Genomic DNA, 22,432 nt, shown 5'->3' with positions numbered 1-22,432 from the left:
ATCACTTGGAATTTGGGGTGGGCTGGCTAGATGGATATAGGACAGGCTTGATTATAGAAGACAGAGAGTAACGGTGGAAGGCTATTTTTCTGAATGGAGAACTGTAGCTAGTGTGTTCCGCAGATATCAGTGCTGGGACCTCTGTTGTTTGTAGCATATATAAATGATCTGGAGGAAAATGTGGGTAGTCTCATTAGTAAGTTTGCAGATGACACAGATATTGGCAGAGTTGCTGATGGTGCCGAGGATTGTCAGAGGATAAAACAGGATATAGATAGATTGGAGGGGCAGCAGGGTAGCATAGTGGTTAGCACTGTGGCTTCACAGCTCTGGAGTCCCAGGTTTGATTCCTTGCTGGGCCACTGTCTGTGCGGAGTCTGCACGTTCTCCCCGTGTCTGCGTGGGTTTCCTCTGGGTGTTCCGGTTTCCTTACACAGTCCAAAGATGTGCAGGTTCGGTGGATTGGCCATGCTAAATTGCCCTTAGTGTCCAAAAAGGTTAGGAGAGATTATTGGGTTGGGGGGCAGGGTGGACGTGAGGGCTTAAGTGGGTCAGTGCAGACTCGATGGGCCAAATGGCCTCCTTTTGCACTGTTTGTTCTATGTTCTATGAGACTTGGGCACAGAAATGGCAGATGGAGTTTAATCCAGACAAATGCGAGGTGATGCATTTTGGAGGACCAAATCTAGGTATGAATTATCCTGAAAATGGCAGAACCCTTAGGAACATTAACATACAGAGGGATCTGTGCATGTAGGTCCATAGTTCCCTAAATGTGGCAACAGAGGTGGTCAAGGTGATTAAGAAGGCATATGGCATGCTTGCATTCATCAGCTAGGGCATTGATTACAAGAGTTGGAAAATCACGTTGCAGCTGAATGAAAGCTTGGTTCGGCCGCTTTCGGAGTATTGCGTTCAGTTCTGGTCACCACATTATCGGAAGGATGTGGAAGCTTTGGAGAGACTGCAAGGAAGGTTCACCAGGATGTTGCCTGGTCTCGAGGGTGTTGGCTATGAGGAAAGGTTGCATAAACTAGGATTGCTATCACTGGAAAGCCAGAGGCTGAGGGGAGGCCTGATAGAGGCCTACAAAATTCTGAGAGGTATAAACAGAATGGATAGTCAGAGTTTTTTTCGAAGGGTGGAAGTGTCAATTACAAGGGGGCACAGGTTCAAGGTGAGAGGGGGAAGTTTAAGGGAGATGTGCGGGGTACATTTGTCACATAGAGAGTGGTAGGTTCCTGGAACACACTGCCAGAGGAGGGGTGGAAGCAGGCACATGAGCAAGATGTAAGAGGCATCTTGGTGGATACATGAATAGGGAGAAAATAGAGGGATACGGACCAAATAAGGGCAGAAGGTTTTTTTTAGTCAGGGCATCATGATCGGCAGGCTTGGGGGGCTGATGGGCCTGTTCCTGTGCTGTACGTTTCTTTGTTCCTTTGTTCTACCCAAACCACCCAATACTCCAGCATCATCTTGGGGTCAAAGAACACTCTTCAGTACCAAATGACTTCATTACCACCTCTACCAAGATGTGGAGATGCCGGCGTTGGACTGGGGTGAGCACAGTACGAAGTCTTACAACACCAGGTTAAAGTCCAACAGGTTTGTTTCGATGTCACTAGCTTTCGGAGCGCTGCTCCTTCCTCAGGTGAATGAAGAGGTCTGTTCAAGAAACACATATATAGACAAATTCAAAGATCCCAAACAATGCTTGGAATGCGAGCATTAGCAGGTGATTAAATCTTTACAGATCCAGAGATGGGGTAACCCCAGGTTAAAGAGGTGTGAATTGTACCAAGCCAGGACAGTTGGTAAGATTTCGCAGGCCAGATGGTGGGGGATGAATGTAATGCGACATGAATCCCAGGTCCCGGTTTAGGCCGCACTCATGTGTGCGGAACTTGGCTATAAGTTTCTGCTCGGCGATTCTGCGTTGTCGCGGGTCCTGAAGGCCGCCTTGGTGAACGCTTACCCGGAGATCAGAGGCTGAATGCCCTTGACTGCTGAAGTGTTCCCCGACTGGAAGGGAACATTCCTGCCTGGTGATTGTTCCGCGATGTCCGTTCATTCGTTGTCGCAGCGTCTGCATGGTCTCGCCAATGTACCACGCTTCGGGACATCCTTTCCTGCAGCGTATGAGGTAGACAACGCTGGCCGAGTCGCACGAGTATGTACCGCGTAACTGGTGGGTGGTGTTCTCACGTGTAATAGTGGTATCCATGTCGATGATCTGGCACGTCTTGCAGAGATTGCTATGACAGGGTTGTGTGGTGTCGTGGTCACTGTTCTGAAGATTGGGTAGTTTGCTGCAAACAATGGTTCATTTGAGGTTGCGCGGTTGTTTGAAGGCAAGTAGTGGGGGTGTGGGGATGACCTTGGCAAGATGTTCATCGTCATCAATGACGTGTTGAAGGCTGTGAAGAAGATGACGTAGTTTCTCCGCTCCGGGGAAGTACTGGACGACGAAGGGTATTCTGTCGGTTGTGTCCCATGTTTGTCTTCTGAGGAGGTTGGTCCGGTTTTTCGCTGTGGCGCGTTGGAACTGTCGATCGATGAGTCGAGTGCCATATCCCGATCATACGAGGGCATCTTTCAACGTCTGTAGATGTCTGTTACGCTCCTCCTCGTCTGAGCAGATCCTGTGTATACGGAGCGTTTGTCCATAGGGGATGGCTTCTTTAATGTGTTTAGGGTGGAAGCTGGAGAAGTGGAGCATCATGAGGTTATCCGTAGGTTTGCGGTAAAGCGAAGTGCTGAGGTGACCGTCCTTGATGGAGACGAGTGTGTCCAAGAATGCAACTGATTTTGGAGAGTAGTCCATGGTGAGTCTGATGGTTGGATGGAACTTATTAATGTCATCGTGTAGTCGTTTCAGTGATTCTTCGCCGTGGGTCCAAAGGAAAAAAATGTCATCGATGTATCTGGTGTATAACATCGGTTGAAGGTCCTGTGCGGTCCCAACGCGCCACAGCGAAAAACCGGACCGACCTCCTCAGAAGATAAACATGGGACACAACCGACAGAATACCCTTCGTCGTCCAGTACTTCCCCGGAGCGGAGAAACTACGTCATCTTCTTCACAGCCTTCAACACGTCATTGATGACGATGAACATCTTGCCAAGGTCATCCCCACACCCCCACTACTTGCCTTCAAACAACCGCGCAACCTCAAACGAACCATTGTTTGCAGCAAACTACCCAGTCTTCAGAACAGTGACCACAACACCACACAACCCTGTCATGGCAATCTCTGCAAGACGTGCCAGATCATCGACATGGATACCACTATTACACGTGAGAACACCACCCACCAGGTACGCGGTACATACTCGTGCGACTCGGCCAACGTTGTCTACCTCATACGCTGCAGGAAAGGATGTCCCGAAGCGTGGTACATTGGCGAGACCATGCAGACGCTGCAACAACGAATGAACGGACATCGCGCAACAATCACCAGGCAGGAATGTTCCCTTCCAGTCGGGGAACACTTCAGCAGTCAAGGGCATTCAGCCTCTGATCTCCGGGTAAGCGTTCTCCAAGGCGGCCTTCAGGACCCGCGACAACGCAGAATCGCCGAGCAGAAACTTATAGCCAAGTTCCGCACACATGAGTGCGGCCTAAACCGGTACCTGGGATTCATGTCGCATTACATTCATCCCCCACCATCTGGCCTGCGAAATCCTACCAACTGTCCTGGCTTGGTACAATTCACACCTCTTTAACCTGGGGTTACCCCATCTCTGGATCTGTAAAGATTTAATCACCTGCTAATGCTCGCATTCCAAGCATTGTTTGGCATCTTTGAATTTGTCTATATATGTGTTTCTGGAACAGACCTCTTCATTCACCTGAGGAAGGAGCAGCGCTCCGAAAGCTAGTGACATCGAAACAAACCTGTTGGACTTTAACCTGGTGTTGTAAGACTTCGTACTGCACCTCTACCAAGCTCTTCCACCAACTGGTAAAATAGCTCATGAACCTCTTTGTCACAAAGATTGATACCATCTGTGCAGCTGCTTCTACTGCTTCAGCCCATCTCTTGCTCACCAAATCATATCCAACTCAACTCGGCTCTCCTTTCCCCAAACTGAACACGTATTTCTCTCCATTTTCTCTTGCATCTCCCATCATGTGCCAACTAAGCTCAGCTTGTGCATGTGACCCGCTTCCTGCCGGTGGCATTGTAAATATTTTCCTCTTCTGTGCATTAACTCTGCCCTTTGTTCTGTTCCTTTTTAAATGCTATTCTTCTGTAATATTCTGACATGTTTTCCTTGAAAGGTCCACGCCCAGAAAAAAAACTCCGCTGCCCCATAATGGTTAGTGGCACGGTGGCACAGTTGTTAGCATTGCTGCCTCACAGCGCCAGGGACCTGTGTCGAAGTCCAACCTTGGGCGACTGCCTGTGTGGAGTTTGCAGTTTCTCCCCATGCCTGCATAGGTTTCCTCCGGGTGCTCTGGTTTCCTCCCACAGTCCAAAGATGGGCAAGTTAGGTGGATTGGCCATGCTAAATCGCCCCTTAGTGGCCAACGATGTGTGAGTTAGGTCGGAATATGGGATAGGGCAGGCGAGTGGGCCTAAGTGGGGTGTTCTTTCAAAAGGGTTGGTGCAGACTCAATGGGCCAAATAGCTTCCTTCTGCACTGAAGGAATTCCATGATCCTATGGTTACTGCCTGCCCATTGAGCATTGCCTGCATTTTCTATTTTTGCACCAGGAATGGGAACATTAGCTGTTTCTGGTTTAAAGTGCAGATGGTCTCAGAGCCACCCTTATAATCAGAACCTATGTGCCAAAGGTTAATTTCACCTGGGGTACTTGCTCTTTCTGTTTTGGAACTCCATTGGGTTTATCCTGGTCCTTCAGCTTTGAACTGGAAAATGAAAATAGATACAGTTTCTGTAAAAGTAAGTTGGGAACAGAAATACTCCTGCAAATACAAGAAAGCATGTGGGGCTCCTCCGTCCCATTGTGGGCACCCCCATGCCTTCGGGAAATCCGCCGGTGTGAGTGCGTTGTCGACGAAACAAAGGATCCCGCCGATGGAGAATCCAGCTGACAGTCATCGTCATTCAATAACCTGAGTAAAACTGATATTATGGAAAATAATGTCAATTTTGAAAGCTTATATGTTATTAAAATTTGGGGTGATTTAATAGATCACAACTTTTGTTGAAAAACACATATAAAATATATTAAAATAAAATGATCAAAGTACATTACAATTATGAGTAAAACCAAATAAATAGAGGATCCACAATTATTGCACATTTGTATTGTTCACTGAGTCTTCCATATTTAAATTATTGATCGGTGGTTTGGGGAAACACATAAAAAAACTAATATTTTCCTGATCTATACGTTATAGAAAAAAATCTATAATAATAGTAAGTAAAATGAACTTTCAAGAACATGCCAAAAAATTATTAAGAAATTTACAGGCTTTGAAGTTTAGGGAGTTAATTGAACTGAGAACTTACTAGAAAAAAAAATGTTTCTGTAAGGGATAGGAATTAAGATGGAAAAACTGTTTCTACTACTTTAAAGTCTATGGCCAGGATTTCCTGTTCTGTTCGAATTGGACGGGTTCAGCGACGGGGGCAAAAAATATCGCGAGCAATCCAAAGTCATTTTTGACATGGATGTGAAAGCAGGACGCGACAGCCTCCTCCCTCATTGGAATATATTTTAATCTCATGATCGGTTCGATATGCTGGAATCATACACCCATGTCAAAAAATCCATCCATTGCGGCATGATGTCAGAATATGACTGGCTTCAAAAGGCGTGCAAATGGTGAGCAAACTATGTGGGGAACTCAGAGGAGAGCACAGCGGTTGCGGAACGGCTCTGGTTTTAAACAGGGGAGAGGTAGTATGGGATTTGCCATGACGTATTTTGAGCTGGAGGGTGTGGGAGATGACTCGAGGGATACAAGGCTTGAGCCAAAGGGGACCAGGGTTCACTCGAGGGACATGGGGAACCAGTCGAGGTACCAGGGCTGGCTTGGGAGAGACCAGGGACTGGGTTCTCAGTTTCTGAGGCTATGTGTGGAGGATCTGTGGCATTTTACATGGAAAGGAATCAGCAGCGCCCCCTCACCGATCCTGCAACCAGTGAGGGGCGAGCAACGCACCACATAAAACCCCTGGCCTCCATGAAATAAACGGCCGGAGAATGGCCGGGTCTGTGGTCGCGCCATAAAACATGGCCCTGGCCGTGCGCGGACTCAACCTGCCAGATAGTGGCTCTCTGCCAACCCCCCCATCAGTCCTCAAGGAAAGCCCCCCCCCCCCGCAGCCGCCACTCTGGGTTCCTGACCGCTGAGACCACACGTCCCCCGTGCGGTCAGGAAATCGGCCCAGCGGGGAGGGCCTTCAGATGACATGCTGAGGCCGACCCAACGGCGCGCGGCGCATGCCGCGATTATGATGTTTTGGAGGGGGTGGAGCATACAAAATCTGCGTCAAACAGGCGCCACCCCGATTTCGTCATCAAAGGAGATTTTCTGCCCGATCGCCGATTAAGAAATCAGCGTTCGGGAACAGAGAATCCCACCCCAGGTGTTCAATTTGGGAGACTGGGGTTCACTTGGGGAGACCTGGGGTTGACATAGGAGATATGGGGGTGGGAGCGAGTCAAGGCAAAGGAAGAATGAATCCGGGAGATGTGGGTTATTTCGGGGGAGATGGGGATGAGTTGGGGAGATAGGCAAGTCTGAAAAGTAGCATTATGGCGGATGTCTTCTGATGTTGGGCCACAAACCTTGCGCAGTGCAGTGGATGTGTGGGTGTCATCACGGATTAATGGTTCCATTCATCTAGGGTGGGGGGCTTCTTTAAGCAGGATGTTGACCAGGGCAAGCTAATTGAAAGATAAGTCCGTGATTTATTGATTGATATTTATTGTCGCATGTACCGAAGTACAGTGAAAAGTATTTTTCTGCGGCCAAGGGAACGTACACAGTACGTTCATTGTAGACAGAAGAATAATCGACAGAGTACATTGACAAATGGTGCGTCAACAAATAGTGATTGGTTACAGTGTGGAACAAGGGCCAAACAAGCAATATACGAGCAAGGGCAGCATAGGACGTCGTGAAAAATGCCCTTACAGGGAACAGATCAGCCTGACGGAGAGTCGTTGAGGAGTCTTGTAGCTGTGGGGAAGAAGCTGTTCCTATGTCTTGATGTGCGGGTCTTCAGACTTCTGTATCTTCTGCCTGATGGAAGGGTCTGGAAGAGGGCAAAGCCTGGGTATGAGGGGTCTCTGACAATGTTGTCTGCCTTCCTGAGGCAGCGGGAGGTGTAGACAGAATCAATGGGAGGGTGGCAAGCTTGTGTGATGCGTTGGACTGAGTTCACCACACTCTGAAGTTTCTTGCGATCTTGGGCTGGGCAGTTACCATACCAAGCTGTGATGCAGACAGATAGGATGCTCTCTATGGAACATCTGTAGAAGTTTGTGAGAGTCGATGCAGACATGCTGAATTTCTTTAGCTTCTGTAAGAAGTAGAGACGTTGTTGGGCTTTCTTGACTGTTGCATCAACGTGAGTGGACCAGGACAGACTGTTGATGATGGTGACCCCTAGAAACCTTCAACCATCTCCACTTTAGAGCCATTGATGACGGTGGGGGTGTGTGTCCTGCTAAGCTTCCTTTAGTCGATGGTCAGTTCCTTGGTCTTTCCAACATTTAGAGATCAGTGATCAGTACTCAATTGCAGCCAAGACTGTTCAGCTGTGGCTAAATTGTCATGCCTGGAGTCAAGTTAGTCATACAATTAAAGTCACACAAGCACCACATATGTGAACGAGTGCCACTGATTGCTGCTCAGCATTTAATCCTTGATGCACTGACTTCCAAAATTGCTGACTGCCATGCTGTGCCTGTACCACTGCCTGGCTAGGTAAGCAACTATATCCCATGAGAAAGTTGATAATGGCACACTGCCTGAGGAGAGCGTTCCTAATCCTTGGCTGTGGGCTGAGGTGCATATTGCCAAGTGCCCCTCAAAGGCCAAGTTGAGAGCAAGGCCTCAGAGTGAAGATTTCAGGATGCGGTTGAGTGGCCAACGCTGTTGCCATACGGTCATTTAGTGTGAGGTAAAGGTGGTGTGAGTTAGTGCCAAGGCAGAATCTAAAATATGTACTGAGCAAAAATGTTGTGGTCAGGACATGAGTTAGTGGGTTTTAAGAGGCAGCTTCAAATGATGAATAGACAAATGCTGACCGCCAAGTCTCTCTCTTTGATGTTGCAGTGAGGAGGCTGTCAGGAACAAGAAGCTTGGTTACCTTGATGTCATTCTTCTTCTTCTTGCTTATAGATAGAAGAGAAGAGGAGGAAATGCCTGGCTTGGCAAAGGCAGGAGCAGAACCGTCAAGAGGAAGGGGTGGAGGGCGTGCTGTGCAAGCAGAGGATGAACCCCAGAGAGCCATCATCCAGAGGCAGCTCATTAGACCCAGGGTCTACAGAAGGCACCTGACATACCTGCAGATGTCAGAGGACCAGTGTCGTCAAAGCCTACGCATGTCTACAGAATTGATTGGTCCCACCTGCCAATTTTTGCAAGATTTTGCGCCATGACGACTTGGAGGGCAGCCACTGCCAGTGTCGCTGAAAGTTTCTGCGGTGCTCAGTTTTACACCAGTGACTCCTTAGTGGCTTCTACAAATGGCTTCCATGGGGTTTTCCCAAGGGCCAGCTGCACCTCAAAAGCACAGAGATCACACATTGACGATGACTAGAATGTGTGATGCTAGTCCTGCACATTTTGGGAGACATCCTCAATCCCTATGAGATAAAGGCATGACTGACGTATTCCGTCACATAAATGTGCTAGGAGTCTTGTACAAAACATAGGGAGGAAGCCCTGGACCGAGCACCTTACCTTTATCTTGTGCTGGGATCAGAATTTCACTTTTGAATGACAGGAACACAGAACATCATAACAAGATAGGTATAGGAAAGGGTGAAACTTGTGATAGTTTATTTACAGAGGCAAACATTATGTACAAGTACTTAATACCATGCCCATGCTACTAGAGCTCCACAACTTTTAAAAATATATATATTTATTGAATTTCAGAAACGAACAATAGCAACTTTATCAACCGACAAATATACAGAATATATAGGTTAAAAAAATCAGAGAAGAGATATCTATATACATTGGTCTCTGTAACAATAACAATCAAACTATCCCCATTGTAAACTGCCCCTCTTAACAGTTGATTGTGCCCACTTCTTTAAAGAATGAGATAAATGGTCGGCACCTCAGGTAGAATTTCCCCACCGAGCTCCTGATGACATATTTAACTTTCTCCAGATGTAGGAATGACATCAAATCATCCAACCAGGCGGATGCTTTAGCTGGTGTGGGAGATCTCCTATTAAGCAATATTTACCTCCTGGCTATCAAAAAGGCAAAGGCGAGTGAGTACATGTGCCCCCATCCCCGAATGAAATATTGGTGGGTCAGAGACTCCAAATATTGCTATTATTAGGCAAGGTTCTAGGGCCACCCATAGAATCTTAGATATTGTATCAAAAAAGAAAACGCAGTAGTTAGCAAGTTTACGACAAGACCAAAACACATGAGTGCGATTAGCTGGTGTAAGTGAACAGCGATCACACTTCTCCACATCTCCAAAGAACCCATTCATCTTCACCTTAGTGCAATGTGTTCTCTGCATTACGTTAAACTGAATCAAACATAGTCTGGTGCAAGATGAAGTGGAATTCACCTAAAGAGGGCTTCCCTCCAAGCCTCATCAGTAAGTACAGGGCCTAGCTCCCCAACCCATTCCCACCTAACCTGCACATCTTTGGGTTGTGCGGGTGAAACCAACACAGACATGGGGAGAATGTTCAAACTCCACACAGACAGTGACCCGGGGCCGGGATTGAACCGGTCCTCAGCCCCGTAGGCAGCTGTGCCAACCACTGTGCCACCATGCCACACACAAATCAAATAGGATAGCACTGCTGCCTCACGGCGCCGAGGTCCCAGGTTCGATCCTGGCTCTGGGTCACTGTCCATGTGGAGTTTGCACATTCTCCCCGTGTTTGCGAGGATTTCGCCCCCACAGCCCAAAGATGTGCAGTGGAGGTGGATTGGCCACGCTAAATTGACCCTTAGTTGGAAAAATAAATTAATTTTAAAAAGCTTAACCCTTAGATAGGAGCGGCTACTCAACCTCTCCTCATGGGGCAGCACGGTAGCATTGTGGATAGCACAATTGCTTCACAGCTCCAGGGTCCCAGGTTCGATTCCGGCTTGGGTCACTGTCTGTGCGGAGTCTGCACGTCCTCCCACTGTGTGCGTGGGTTTCCTCCGGGTGCTCCGGTTTCCTCCCACTGTCCAAAGATGTGCAGGTTAGGTGGATTGGCCATGATAAATTGCCCTAAGTGTCCAAAATTGCCCTTAGTGTTGCGTGGGGTTACTGGGTTATGAGGATAGGGTGGAGGTGTTGACCTTGGGTAGGGTGCTCTTTCCAAGAGCCGGTGCAGACTCGATGGGCCGAATGGCCTCCTTCTGCACTGTAAATTCTGTGATATTCTATGATAATCCAACCCCTTCATCAGCTCTGGGATTAACCTAGTGAATCTCCTCTGCACACCCTCTAGCGCCAGTACGTCTTTTCTCAGGTAAGGAGACCAAAATTGAACACAATACTCCAGGTGTGGTCTCATTAACACCTCATAAAATTGCAGCATAACCTCCGTAGTCTTAAACTCCATCCCTCGAGCAATGAAGGACAAAATTCCATTTGCCTTCTTAATCAGCTGTTGGACCAGTAAACCACCTTTTTCTGACTCATGCACTAGCACACCCAGGTCTCTCTGCACAGCAGCATGTTTTAATATTTTATCATTTAAATAATAATCCCTTTTGCTGTTATTCCGACCAAAATGGATAACCTCACATTTGTCAACATTGTATTCCATCTGCCGGACCCTAGCCCATTCACTTAACCTATCCAAATCCCTCTGCATACGTCTGGTATCCTCTGCCCTTTTTGCTTTACCACTCACCTTAGTATCGCCTGCAAACTTGGACACATTTCCCTTGGTCCCAACTCCAAATCATCTATGTAAATTGTGAACAATTGTGGGCCCAACACTGATCCCTGAGGGACACCATTAGCTACTGATTGCCAACCAGAGAAACACCCATTAATCCCCACTCTTTGCTTTCTTTTAATTAACCAATCCTCTATCCATGCTACTACTTTATCCTTAATGCCATGCATCTTTATCTTATGCAGCAACCTTTTGTGTGGCACCTTGTCAAAGGCTTTCTGGAAATCCAGATATACCACATCCATTGGCTCCTCGGTTTCTAGCGCACTGGTAATGTCCTCAAAAAACTCCACTAAATTAGTTAGGCGCCACCTGCCTTTTATGAACCCATGCTGCGTCTGCCAAATGGGACAATTTCCATCCAGATGCCTCGCTATTTCTTCCTTGATGATAGATTCCAGCATCTTACCTGTCATAATATACATCAGTATATCATGGTGCAGACACACACTGATGGACACACAGTGGGACCAATCAACATACACAACACCGCAGCCAATCATCAGTGAGAGCACAGGCACTATAAAGACAGGGGGCATCAGAGTTCCCGCTCATTCGAGTGGCAGCTAGCCAGGAGCACAGAGCTCACAGCCTGCAACACAGACATTTACCATGTGCTGAGTGCATCAACTGGTTAGGACAACGCAAAGGTCTTCAGTTAAAGCTACTATTGTATTTACCCACAGTTCAAGTATGTTTAAATAGTTAACCTTTTAATAAAATAGTGTTGCACTACTTCAAGTGTTGGTGACCTGTATGTGATTAAAAACAGCCAACACATCATTCCCTACTACCGAAGTTAAGTTAACTGGCCTATGAAAATGAAATGAAAATGAAAATCACTTATTGTCACAAGTAGGCTTCAAATGAAGTGACTGTGAAAAGCCCCTGGTCACCACATTCCGGCGCCTGTTCAGGGAGGCTGGTACGGGAACTGAACCGTGCTGCTGGCCTGCCTTGGTCTGCTTTCATAGCCAGCGATTTAGCCCTGTGCTAAACCAGCCCCTGGTATAATTACCCGCTTTCTGCCTCCCTCCTTTTTTAAACAGTTATGTCACGTTTGCTAATTTCCAATCCGCCGGGCCCACCCCAGAGTCTAGTGAATTTTGTGAAAACTTGGGGGTAGATTTCCTGGCACCTATCACTGCCTGGTGACCTGCAATGTGTGGCTGCTGCACACTGGAGCAGCTTTTAAATGTGGCACCCCTTGACGTGATGGCGGGGCGGTGAATCAGAGGCTGCCTCACCAGCAATATGGCGTGGAACCATGCATGAAAATATTTGGCACTGTGTTACGTCATATGGCGTGAAAAGCTGCTATTGCCTTTGGCGGACTCAACGCCATTTTTCCTGCCCGCATCAGTCTTTGCCATTAAAGGAGAATCTCTCGCTACATGTGTATTTCAGTTTGTGGGGTGAATCTTTGGAATAATTTGGATGAAGACTTAAAAAGATGTATAGATATTTATAGGTTTAAAAAAAGTATAAGGAGAAAATGTTTAGTGTTCCCCCAAAATTCCCCCAAAAAGCTTTGCATGTTGAGATAATGGAATTTTCAAGGCTGCAATGTACATTTTAATAGGTACGAGCATTACAGGATGCTGCTCTTGCTCAGGTATTTGCTTGGTTTGGCCCTTGTTCCGCACTGTATCCAGTCACTATTTGTTGATGTATCATTTGTCAATGTACTCTGTCGATTATTCTTTTTGTCTACTATGTACGTACTGTGTACGCTCCCTTGGCCGCAGAAAAATACTTTTCACTGTACATGTGACAATAAATATCAATCAATCAAGTTGAGGTACAGATCAGCCACGATCCAACTAAATGACAAAATAGACGTGAGGAATTGAATAGGCTCCTTCTAGTCCTATTATCCGAAGATATAATTGACAAACCATGGATATTGGAAATCTAAAGAATGCAGAAATGAACAGCTGAACAGTTACCATTTGAAAGAGGAAAGTAAGGTCAATGTTTTGATGACATATACTGTACTGTTCATTGGATGTGGGTGTCACTGACAAAGCCAACATTTATTACCCTTGAGAAGATGGTAAAGTGGCTACCTGAACCACTGTAGTCTGTGTGAGGTAGGTACATCCACAGTGCTCTTGGGGTGGGATTTACAGGATTTTACCTCAGCAATGATGAAGGAATGGTGATATATTTCCAAGTCAAGGTGGTGTGTAACTTGGAGGGAACTTGCAGATGGTCGTGCTCCCGTGAATCTGCTGCCCTTGTTCTTCTAGGTGGTGGAGGTTGAAGGTACTGGCAAAGAAGCCTTGGGAAGTTTCTGGAGCGCAGCTTGTAGAATGTCCAAACTACAGCCATGGTGTGTCACTGGTGACGTGGTGGATTGGATGCCAGTCAAACTGGTTGCTTTGTCCTGGACGTTGTGGCTTTCTTGAATTGCACTCATCTAAGCAAATGGAGAGTTTTCCAACACACAAGGGCAGCACGGTAGCATAGTGTTTAGCACAGTTGCTTCACAGTTCCAGGGTCCCAGGTTTGATTCCAGGCTTGGGTCACTGTCTGTGCGGAATCTTCACGTTCTCCCCCTGTCTGCGTGGGTTTCCTCTGGGTGCTCCAGTTTCCTCCCACAATCCAAAGATGTGCAGGTGAGGTGGATTGGCCATGCTAAATTGCCCTTAGTGTCCAAAAAGGTTGGGTTAGGTGGGGTGACGGGGATAGGGTGGAGGTGTAGGGATAGATTAGAGGTGTGGGCTTAGATAGGGTGCTCTTTCCAAGGGCCGGTGCAGACTTGATGGGCTGAACAGCCTCCTTATGCACTGTAAATTCTATGATTCTATGACTCCTGACTTGTGCGTTTTAGTTGGTGGGCAGGCTTTGGAGGAGTCAGGTGAGTTATTCACCACAGAATACCTCGTCTATGGGGCAACATTCTCCGTAATCGGCGCGATGTCCACTGACCGGCGACAAAAACGGCACAAATCAGTCCAGCATCACGCCGCCCCAAAGGTACGGAATCCTCTGCATCTTGACCGGCCGAGCCCTAACCTTGAGGGGCTAGGCCCGAGCCGGACTGATTTCCGCCCCGCCAGTTGGCGGGAAAGGACTTTGGTGCCCCGCGGGAGGGTAGCGGCCGTACACGGCATCCCCGCGCATGCGCAGTGGAGGGAGTCTCTTCCGCCTCCGCCATGGTGGAGACCGTGGTGAAGGCGGAAGAAAAGGAGTGCCCTCACGGCACAGGCCTGCCCGCAGATCGGTGGGCCCCGATCGCGGGCCAGGCCACCGTGGGGGCACCCCCCGGGGCCAGATCGCCCCGCGCCCCCCCCCCCCCCCCCCGCCTTGTCCCGCCGGTAAGAGAGGTGGTTTAATCCACGCCGGCGGGACAGGCATTGTAGCAGCGGGACTTCGGCCCATCCGGGCCGGAGAATCGCCGGGTGGGCCCGCCAACCGGCGCGGCGCGATTCCCGCCCCCGCCGAATATCCGGTGCCAGAGAATTCGGCAAGTGGCGGGGGCGGGATTCACGCCAGCCCCCGGCGATTCTCCGACCCGGCGGGGGGTTAGAGAATCTCGCCCATGATCTTATTTTGTCACCACAGTATTTATGGGCTTGTCCAGTTAAGTTTTCAGTCAACAGTGACTTCCAGCAAGTTGCTAATTGGGATGGACTGAACAATGATAATGTCACATAATGACAAAGATTCATAGTTAGACTCCCTCTTGTTGCCATTTGTGTGGCTCAAATCACTTCAGTCCAAGCCTTAATGTTGTCCAGGTCAGGGCACATGTGGGCTAGCCTGATATGTGGAGATGTGAGGCTATGACAAAATGATAATCGAAGGAGGAAGCCTTTTATTAAAGGAGCCAATTAACAATTTTCTTTTCTTAAAATCATGCAATGAAACCACACAGCAGATCTGTCGGAATTTGACTTTGCATCAGAGCTGATCCCACCTGAAATGTCAATATGGTTTTTCTTGACAGGAGTTGGCAGACCTACTGTGTATTTTCATCATCTAATTTTAATCAGAGGAATTATTAATTGGCTCCTTTAAGTAAAACCCTGCACCCTCCACCATCATTTTGTTATCGTCTCACATTTTCATATATCAGGTTAGCCAGTAATACTACTTATCCTGAGAGGAAGCCTTTTATTCAACACCAGCTTACTTCTATTTTTCAGATGGTGCTTCAATTAGCACTACTTTAATCTTTGATCTCTTGTTCAGCCTAAGCACCAAATAGTTTGCTGTGCAATTCCTCTTCCCTCCACAGTCCCTATGCTAATTACAGATTCATGCCTCTGTTTCTTACTCCAGCTCATTATTACAGAGAACAAAAACTTGTTCTCAAAGTGTTTCAAAGGAGCATTATCATACAAACTGTGACACTTAGGGCATGATTTAATGGAAATGAAACAGAGTCCCGTTTTGGGTGTGTTCAGTCGGGTGTTTCCCGGCGCTTAGAGCGCCAAGAATGACCCCACTATCAAACGAGAATCTGCCAAGGCCACACTTCGGCTCATTTGCTGCACTAACAAGTTTAGCTCGCCAGTGCAGGAACAGATCATGGCACCATTTGATTCTCTGGACCCTCCAACACGGCCTCTGGAACCCCAACGTCCTGACATACCAATGAGTGTATCCTCCAGCTCCCTGCACCCCACCTCATAAGGGCGGGGCGCTCCCAGGCCCGATCCCCACCTGGGCACCTTGACACTGCCAGCCTGGCACTGCCCCAGCAGGCTGGCAGTGCCATGGTGCCCAGGTAGCATCGGGAGTGCCAGAGTATCACTCTGCCTAGAACCCGACCACCCGGAGGCCTCCGATCGCATGGGAGAACCCTCCCCCTGCTAAGTGGCAGTACGTTTGTGCAAAACAGACCTAATTGCCTCTAGCTCAGGGTCTCTGAGGCAAGGCCATTAGGTCCCGTGCCTTGGGTGACTCTGACGCGAACATACTTAAGTGAGTTTAACTGTACATTTAAATATGCAAATCGGAATCCTGCCCATTGGGGGCAGGGTCTAGATCGCAACACTTCGCAAGGTCTCGTTAGATCTCGTGAGGCGGAATGAGCTGTGTAAATCTCAAGAGGGGCCTCTCATAGATTTACCGGCCTCATCCCGTCCCGAGTCAGGTGTGCCGAGGCCATTAGGTTACGCCCTAAGTCATCTGGGGAGATATTGGAACAGCTGACCAAACAATTAATCAAAGACGCAGTAAAGGAGTATCTTCAAGGCGAGAGAGAGATGGAGAGTTTTGACTGAGTTTGAGGGCTTGGAGCCAAGACAGCAGAAGGCAGGACTGCCAATGGCAGGAGAAAGAAACTGAGGGTGTGCAAGAGGCCAGAATTATAGGAATACAGAGTTCTTGGAGGGTTGTAGTGCTGGGTGAGATTACAGAAATGGGGAGGGGTGAGAAGACTGAAATCATTTAAAAAATGTTAAACTTTGTCAGTGAACATGGGTGATGGTGAACGGGACCTGCTATGAATTAGGATACAGGCAGATGTATGGATGACCTGGCATTTACAGAGAGTGATGGGAGGGAGTAAAGTAGGACATCAGAAAAAATGAATTGGGTACTCTAAATGTATAGAAAAAAAAAAAAAAACATCTTTTCAGGGTGGCTGCTGCTGGGACCCTGATTAATATGAGAACAAAAATACTGTTCCTCGTATCAGTTGACAAGACTTTCAAAATGGCTGATGCAAACACCATCATGTATTCAGCTAGCAGTGCCTCTGCAGGGATGGGAGGGTGCGAGAAGGAGCAGTGTTTCTTCATTCAAAGGCACAATGAAACAGAGGATGAAAGTTAAAGTGACTGTTAATGTCAAACGATATCCATGGTGATCTAACCACAGGGAACAAGTCAATGGGTAGCACTTCACTCCAGAGTCAAACAGTTGCAGCTTCAAATCTTTCTTCAGAGACTTCAGTGAAAAGTTTGAGTTGACCTTCTGGTGTAGTACTGATGGTGTGCTGCATTGTCAGAGGTACTATCTTTCTGTTATGATGAGAAATCAAAACACCTTTTTCCCTCTTGGGTTGATGTATAAGCTCCTAAGACACCAATCAAAGAAGAGCAAGATTTCTCCCTGGTGTTCCGGCCAATATTTTTCCCTCAGCTAACATTTTAAAGCAGATTATATTGCTGCTTGTGTCATCTTACTGTGGACAAGTTGACTGTCATGTTTCCCCACATTACAATAGCGACTACAATCCAAAAGTGCTTAATTATTTGTGAAGTATCTTGGGAATTTTGAGCATTCTGAAATGCTAAATAAATGTAGTAATTATTAACTACATGATTTATTCCTGACTTGGAAATATATTGCAGTTCCTTCGATGTCGCTGGGTCGAAATCTTGGAACTCCCTCCCTAACAGCACCGTGGGTGACCTATACCTCTGGGACTGCAGAGGTTCAAGAAGGCAGCATCTTCTCAAGAGCAATAAGGGATAGGCAATAAATGCTGGCTTAGTCAGAGGCACCCACATCCCGTTAATGAAGAAAAACAAATTGTGATGTTATGACTGCTGCATCTTTGACAACATTACGTTCCCAATGTGGCTCAGAACGAACTGCAAACGAATCGGTTGTTGGATGCACCCAACAGTAATTGCATCTAATTTCAGATAAGAACTTATTTGATTAGTTGTTCCATACCCTTTCTTTGTCTGCCGTGGCGCCATAGCGGACATTTTAAAGATGGAGTATCTGAAGTCAAATTCGCAGTTGTTCTCAAGGATGAATACACGGCTTTTCCGGTTGCCAAATAACACGATACCAAAGTTAACCTCTCTCGCCGGTAACATCCTATAGTTGGTGAAAATGGCACGAATTGATACTTTCACTGGAATGCTGGCTATGATCTCTCCTCCTTCACCCAGGGTGGGCTCAATCACCTGTACTCACAAAGAGAAAACAGTTCAACAATGGGCCAACCCAACACCACTCATTCAATTTGCTTTATACATCACTCAGTGCAAGGAAACAAATAAAATACAACTGACTCGACATTGTGCTTCGGTTACAAATCTGAATGAAGTTAACTTAATTATAGCGGCAACATTATAGATAGTTGAGGAGTTCTTACACATTCCTTTCCTCAGATATTTAGAATGAAAAGGCATGGTAAAGCTCACGTAAAGCTGAACAGTTCAGAATCAAAGTATCCGGGCGAGATTCTCCTCCGGAATCAAGAAATGTGATTTGGCAGAGAATTAGTCGTGCAGCCAAAATCGTAGCGGACGTTGTGCGCATGCCAGAATGACATGGTCTGGTGCCTCGACAGCAGCGCATTCTACTCCGCACGGACAGTAAACGCCACTGGCATATCATTAGCGGGCCTGACCCGGTATTCGTTGGGACCCTCTGTGAGGAGGAGGTGGAAAGGAGGCACCGCAGAAGGCCTTGTGTGTACCGGCAATGCCTGTCATTCAAGGAACTGCTGGACTGGGCATGCCGTCGAAGACTCCGGCTGAGCAAGTCATGGCTCACCCGGCACCGCGGGGGTATGGGGGAAGACACCCTGGTGGTCGTTAAGGGGACGGCCGCCATGAAATCTTACGCCACGGCGTCCTCCCAGGCAACAAATGGAGACCTGTCCGGAATTTCACAGACCTCGGTGTACAGGTGCGTCCGTGCCGTCACGGATGCCTGTATGCCTGGTCGGCGCAATACATCATTTTCAATATGGACCGAGCCCACCAGGTGCCCGGGCAGCGAGATTTGCTGTCATTGCCAAGATGCCCCAGGCCCAGGGGGTGATCAACGGGATGCATGTTATCCTACGAGCACTGGCCCTTGACAGGCTGGTCTTCACAAAACAAAAGGAGTTCCATTCGATGAACATGCAGCTGGTGTGAGACCATCAGCTGCACATCTTGCACGTCTGCGCCCAATACCCAGGCAGTGTGTATGACGCCTTCATCCTGGCACACTCAATGTTTCCTGGCCTCTTCGAGGCGCTGGGGTTGGGATTAACTTTTAGAGCCTGACAAGTTGGAGCAGCGTTTAATTGGCACCTTCTTCATTCCTCCGCCTCAGCCTGATGGACAGCCGGCCCTTGAGCCTTACTGGCAGGTCCCTGCTGTTCTGGGGCAGGCTCCTCTTGTGCAGGGTCCTCCCTGGGCTGGCCTTGGCCCTCTAGCATCTGCAACGGCAGCAGCAACCAGGTAGATAGTGAGCAAAGCTGGCTACAGTCCGAAATACATGCTGCTGGATTCTCCTTCGGTGTGATCCTCCGCTTCAGCGGCAGCGCTCTTACGCCCGCGGATTTCACGACGGCTTGAGGGTGCCCACAATGGGAAACCTCATTGACTGGTTGGTGGGACGGAGGATCCCACTGCTGGCGGGGGGGGTGTCGCACAGGAAAATGGATGTGGCGGGACGGAGAATCCCGCCCAAGGTCTCTGCAGGGGGGGTCGGGCAGAGACACAAAATGTGAGCCAGGTGAGGATTCACTTGAACATCCAATGACAACAGGTTACATGGTCACCGAGTTGCTGGATCGCTCTCACCGTGTGGCTGGCACCCCCCCCCCTTTCAGATGAGGTCACCCGCACTGCCTCCTTGTCCCATCGGTGACTGGCACCCGGCCTGTGATGTTGAGGGCCTCTATCCTCACCGCCTGTTGCAGCCAACGAAGGCTGCCACAATCAGTATTAGCGAGAGGCTCTGTGGCCCCTGTCTCTCAGTGGGGTGTACTGTGGGTCTCCTCACTTGGTGAGCCTTGAGGTCTCCCTCCAGATGGGTGGCATCTGGTTGTGTGGTGGAGACCTTCATACTGTGCAGTCATTCATCTCCATGCTAAGAGGCTCATCTGTGGGCGGCTCCTCCAGATCGGGGTGAACAGGGATGTGTAATTTTGCTGGTAGCTTAGCTGTATTGTGATGTGAAGCCTGAATTTAACACACAGGTTGTGACAGGGAGCTAGTTAGGGCTCCTGGCTTGGGGCAGGGTTAATAGGATCAGGGGGGTGATGGACAGACAGGGCTTGGTGACATCTCACGGTCCTCAAGGTTGGGCTAGCTGATAGTGTCTCAGCTGTTACTGAGAGGGGCTCTGAGACAGGGAGGGTTCCAGCGGCATCAGTGCATGTGTCCAGTGTTTGACATGAACTCTGCTGATCCCTTGCTACCTCTGGAGTGGAGCAGCACTTCTGTGGGGTGCAGCAGTGAGGAGTGCCAGCACTTGGTGGGCGGGCCATTGAGCATGGCTATACCCATCCCTTTCATTATACTACTGGGATGTGGGGGTGTCCAGGTGGGTGGGTAGTTGCTGGGAGAAGCTTCCCCAGGGCTTCCCGACTGCTGTTCTGCCTCGCAAGATCTGGGGCCCAGTCTCCACGCATGGTGATGCCGGATATATCCAGCTCCCTAAATGTACCAGAACTGGAGACATGTTCACAACCAGAGGGTGGGTTTGTGCACCGAGGAGGGAACCAGCGCCCGGTCCAGCGAACGTTACCAGTGGTGTCTGTGGTACAGGATTTGGTGCCCGGGAGCTTTCACTGCAGCTGGGGGTGCGTGTGCAGGGCATGTTGGACTGCACCCTGATGGATGGTAGGGGATTTAAGAGGGGGAGCCATGGGGGACCAGAGGTATCCGGGCTGGAGGCCATCGCTGATTGACTATCCCTCACCCTTGTCAACGCATTACAGATATTACACAGGATGGATGATATCTTGGACCCCGCAGAGGCTGGCCTCGCATTGCTGCTGGCAGGCCAGGTAGCCAGATACCAGAGAAGGCAGCGCCAGCACTGTCGACAGAGACTCGAGATGGCGGCCCTGAGGGTATGGCCACCCATCAGGCCAGGGAGGGACCAGCGTCGCTGGTCTTTCGAACAGATGATACAGGAGGCGCCGCCTCAACAAAGGAACGGTGTGGCACCTGTGCCATGTTCTTGCAGACGTGGCACCACGTGGAGGAGGAGGATACCTACTCCCAGGGCTGTCAAGGTCACCACAGCCCTAAGTTTTTACGCCGCAGGATCATTCCAGGTCTCGAGCGGGGACGTGAGGCATTTCCCAACCAACAGCCCACAAGTGCATCCGTGAAGTCGTGGGTGCCCTGCTTTCCCGGGCAGCTAACGATATAAACTTATGCAGAACAAGACCAAGCCCAACAAGATGTCCGGGCAGCAGGATTCTCCACAATCGCCGGGATGCCCCTGGTCCAGGGGGTAATAGATGGCACACATGTCGCCTTATGTGCTCCGGCCCATCAGGGAGCACCCTACATCAAAAGGAAGGGGTTGCACTCCCTTAACATCGAACTTGTGTGTGACCACCACATGAAGAACATGAATGTGTGTGCATGCTTCCCAGGGAGTGTGCATGACAGCTACATTCTGGGACACTTGGAGATCCCCGGCAACTTCATGGCACACAGGGTGACCGAATGACTTTTGGGAGATCTGGCTTAGGACCTGACTAATGGCACCAATGTGGAGGGCGATATAACAAGGCCCATGAGGTCACCCGGGCATTGAGTGGTGCATCAGACTTCTCAAACTATGATTCCGATGCCTTGACCGCTATGGTGGCACACTGCAGCACACCCCCTGGAGAGTCGCTGCTTTGTGATGGTCTGCTGTGTCTTCCACAATCTAGCACAGCAGCAGGGCAACGTGCTGGAGGTGAACGAAGAGGACCATGCGGTTGCTTTTGAGGAGGACGATTATGTGCCAGACCAGGCGGGGCTCGAGGACGAGCCTGAGGATGACTCACAGGACCAGCCGGATGATGGAGGACAGGTGGCAGCGGAGGGTCCAGTGGGCACAGAGGGCCAGGGAGACCTTCATCCTCGCCCGCTTCACATCGGACATGGCTAAGTCCATTATCGCATCCCCTCCCCTCCCTTCCCACCCACCATCTCGCCACACCCTTTTCCCCATCTCCTATCCGGTATTCCAGGATGGCTTGTGCACTCTCCCTTTGAACCCCAAAAAGTTAAAACCATGCCGCCCATCACCCCTTACCCTCCAACCCCCATCCCCCCAATAATCCTCAACCCCTTTCTTCCCATCCCCCCATACTCCCCATCATCACCACTCCACCCCCCCACCCCCATCTCCCCTCACCTAAAGCTCACCCCCCCACCCCCCCAGGAGTTGGCACTACAGACCCGCAGGCACAGAGACACCTATCCTCCCTTCCCCAGCCATGGGTGGCCACACCCCAGCCCCACAGCCCCCCCTGCTGGCAGCCAACCCCGATCGAGGCTGGCTGCCCAGGGGCTTCCCCACCCCTCTGCCCAGGTGCAAAGATGGCTACTCAGCTCTTCGGGTCACCGCCGTAGCCCTTCTCCCAGCTTCACTTTTTTAAAAAGGTGTAGTAATAGCGCCCGCATGACCAATTCC

At 49.2% G+C, this 22,432-nt stretch overlaps 1 protein-coding gene across 1 annotated transcript in view; it reads right to left on the bottom strand.

Moving 5' to 3' along the window:
- hydin (HYDIN axonemal central pair apparatus protein) overlaps positions 1–22,432 on the bottom strand; it is a 1,604,351-nt gene that overhangs the window by 408,957 nt on the left and 1,172,962 nt on the right. Inside the window, exons 58-59 of the mRNA XM_072518656.1 lie at positions 17,732–17,970; positions 4,817–4,880 (exon numbers count right to left, since the gene is read on the bottom strand). Coding sequence (XP_072374757.1) covers positions 4,817–4,880; positions 17,732–17,970 — 303 coding nt within the window. The remainder of the gene's footprint in view (positions 1–4,816; positions 4,881–17,731; positions 17,971–22,432) is intronic.

The sequence above is a fragment of the Scyliorhinus torazame genome, chromosome 10, assembly GCF_047496885.1.
Source record: "Scyliorhinus torazame isolate Kashiwa2021f chromosome 10, sScyTor2.1, whole genome shotgun sequence".
NCBI classification, from domain to species: Eukaryota; Metazoa; Chordata; class Chondrichthyes; order Carcharhiniformes; family Scyliorhinidae; genus Scyliorhinus; species Scyliorhinus torazame.
Note: the sequence above shows the minus strand (reverse complement) of the source record. Positions and strands in the feature narration are given on the sequence as shown.